Below are 2681 nucleotides of genomic sequence, written 5' to 3'. Positions count from 1 at the left end.
CAAGAATTGTACGAGTGAACAGGATTCCAATTAGACGTACAAAGCGAGTACAGAACGATTTGTAAATCTCCTGTAAGTTGGATGCTCCTTCCTTTCCAGGATATGCTTCCACACCATTACCCCTAGTCACAAGTTTTGCTTCTATCTTCCCTCTTCCTTTGCCATCTAACTGTCCAGTAGATTCCTTGACTGCAACAGCTTTAGCATCACCAGAAAGCTGAGAGTAACTTGGTCGATTCTTCTCAAATGCAACTATTAAATTTTCTATAGCAGTTGTAAATGGACTATCCACAGCCAGACTCCGAAAATAACGATAATTAAACTGCCAGCTCATCACCAGAATATGAAGCCAACAAAACAAGCTGATGGTGGGGATTTCCACTTGAAGGCCAGATAGATGCAGCCAGTTGCTTCTGAAAGGAATGTCTTCAACTGCTGCCTTATTTTAGTTATCCGCTCAAGTCGTACAGAACCTTTCCCTCCCTGAGGTGATTTTGAGCTTGCAGACGAAATAGCAGCATCAAGATCCACAAGTGCTCTAGGTTTGGAAACCTTCAAAATAGGTTTAACTGGCTTTTCATAACTCATAACATCATCACTCTCTGCAGGACCAAGTTTTGAAACACCATGAGATCTAAACCTCAACTGCCCAATCTGCCCAGTAAGAACTCCGAGAACATATGATCCTGGTTTCTGGGGTGGTAGATCCAAGGCAATAGTATTCCGACCAGGGTGTAACACAATAGTTGTAGAACTCTTCAATGCCTTTACACCTTCGTCAGGATCCCTGTCACATAACTCTAATGGAGGTCCAGGATTTCCAGAAAATATAATTAAGGATGACACATCAAGAGTTGCAGGGTCTTTCATTTCCCTAGTAGTGCCATCTACCGATGAAGTTATCATGCAGTTTTCCTTTGGGTGATAACTTACACTTGTTACCACTGAGGCATGAGCCCTGAATTTTGACACAACAGATGCATCTACAAGATCCCAGAAATAGACGAAGCCATCCTCAGAGCCACCAGTTACATGAGCATCCGTATTAGTAAGGCAGCAATCCAATTTGTATGACTGAATAGTGTGACCCTTATATTCTTGTAACAGTTCACCTGTGGTTCTGTCCAAAAGACGCACAGTAGAGTCTAGGCAACCGGCTAGGATGCAGTTGCCATCATTTGACTTTGATATACAGTTGACAGATTGCCCAAAGCTATCAGATATTTCTCTGCCAATACGAATATCAAATGTCCGAACAGTTCCATCAACACTTCTTCCAATAATTTCAGTTTTTGTTAAACAGACAGACATCACACTGTCTGCAAATGTGTCAATAACCTGTATTGGCTCAGTGCTGTGGGATCTGCAGTCCCAAGCGCGCAATGATTGATCATAGCCTGCTGAGACTACAACAGATGAATACTCATTGAATTTTACACCATTTACCTCACCATCATGGCCACGAAACTTTCTTATTACACGTCCAGTAGCAACATCCCAATAGAAAACCTGCCTATCTCCACCACAGGAACATAACTTGGAGTCGTCCGACGTAACGTGGACGTCGCGAACTTCACGGCCATGCGGTTTATAGGTTTTGATATGGATGCCACTAATAGATTTTTCTTGTGGAAATTGCAGCTGGTGTGTAATCACAGGTGAAGCAAAAGCAGGTCGGGTGAAGTAAGACATTGCCTCCATAATGCAGATGCCTCATTGTTGCTGTTGATGATGATGACATGATGAGCTTGATGATTCCATTACAGTTCAGGATAATTATATGGAGTTTCAAAGTCTGGATTGTTCCTCATATTCCATTATCTCACTGAACTATTGGCATGATGATTAATGTGGTCTGCTGTCCCAAACTTCAACCGGGCCAATGTTCCGGCAACAGGTAAGATACTTCATGGTTTTATGTATTGAACAGCTGAGTTTGTCATTTGTGTTGGCTTGTGTTTTGGGATTGTAACTGAGTTTAGCAGCACAGGTAGCAGTAAGGTGCATTGGGCGTGACAGTGGGCTAAATGACACATTCCATCTCCCATAGCTTAAAATTAAGGAAGACCTTTGGCCAGCAGTTGAAGTGACAGTCGGTCGCTGATTGAGTTGAGGACCTTGTCCGTCTTGTGGTGAACTTTGGATAATTGTTGGACTGTCTTGGTTTGGCACAATGAACATCCAGTGTGCTATAGCAGACCTTACAAAATGCAGGTTGCAGCAAGTGTATGTACACCATGGTGAGCCTTTGAATGCTAATTGATGTGCCCAGCTTTATTTGTCATTTACATGTTGTGGTGTTGGATTATTTCTGCAGGGAGGTGTCATGCTTGCAGCAGCAGGATTGATATACAATGCGTTTGTGACTGCAGGCTTATGGTCTGCTGTACAAGCTGCAGGGTGTTGGTTTATGGGCATAAACATGATGTGTGGATTTTGCATTGGCAACAGCAGCAAGCAAGGCAGGACAACGTTCATGCGCCTGCAGCCACGGTGAGATTTTCCATCTTGCCGAGTTTTGGATTCAGTCAGGCTTCAATGTGCGCTTCAAGGTATCTCAGGTCATGTTTATGTGATTGCAGGACATGTTTGGCCAGATGGAGTTAGGGTTGGAAGTGCAGCAACACATATGACATGGTGGACATGAAATTGAACATGAGTCAAATTACTTAAAAATGAAG

General features: G+C 43.0%; 1 protein-coding gene across 1 annotated transcript; it reads right to left on the bottom strand.

Moving 5' to 3' along the window:
• Nucleotides 1-333: 333 nt before the first annotated feature.
• LOC127121750 (uncharacterized) lies at nt 334-1701 on the bottom strand. The gene has a single exon (XM_051052193.1). It carries the CDS (start codon nt 1699-1701, stop codon nt 334-336), a length of 1368 nt encoding a protein of 455 aa, XP_050908150.1.
• Nucleotides 1702-2681: the final 980 nt, after the last annotated feature.

Source organism: Lathyrus oleraceus, chromosome 2 (assembly GCF_024323335.1).
Source record: "Lathyrus oleraceus cultivar Zhongwan6 chromosome 2, CAAS_Psat_ZW6_1.0, whole genome shotgun sequence".
Taxonomy (NCBI): Eukaryota; Viridiplantae; Streptophyta; class Magnoliopsida; order Fabales; family Fabaceae; genus Lathyrus; species Lathyrus oleraceus.
This window is presented reverse-complemented; position numbering and strand designations above follow the sequence as displayed.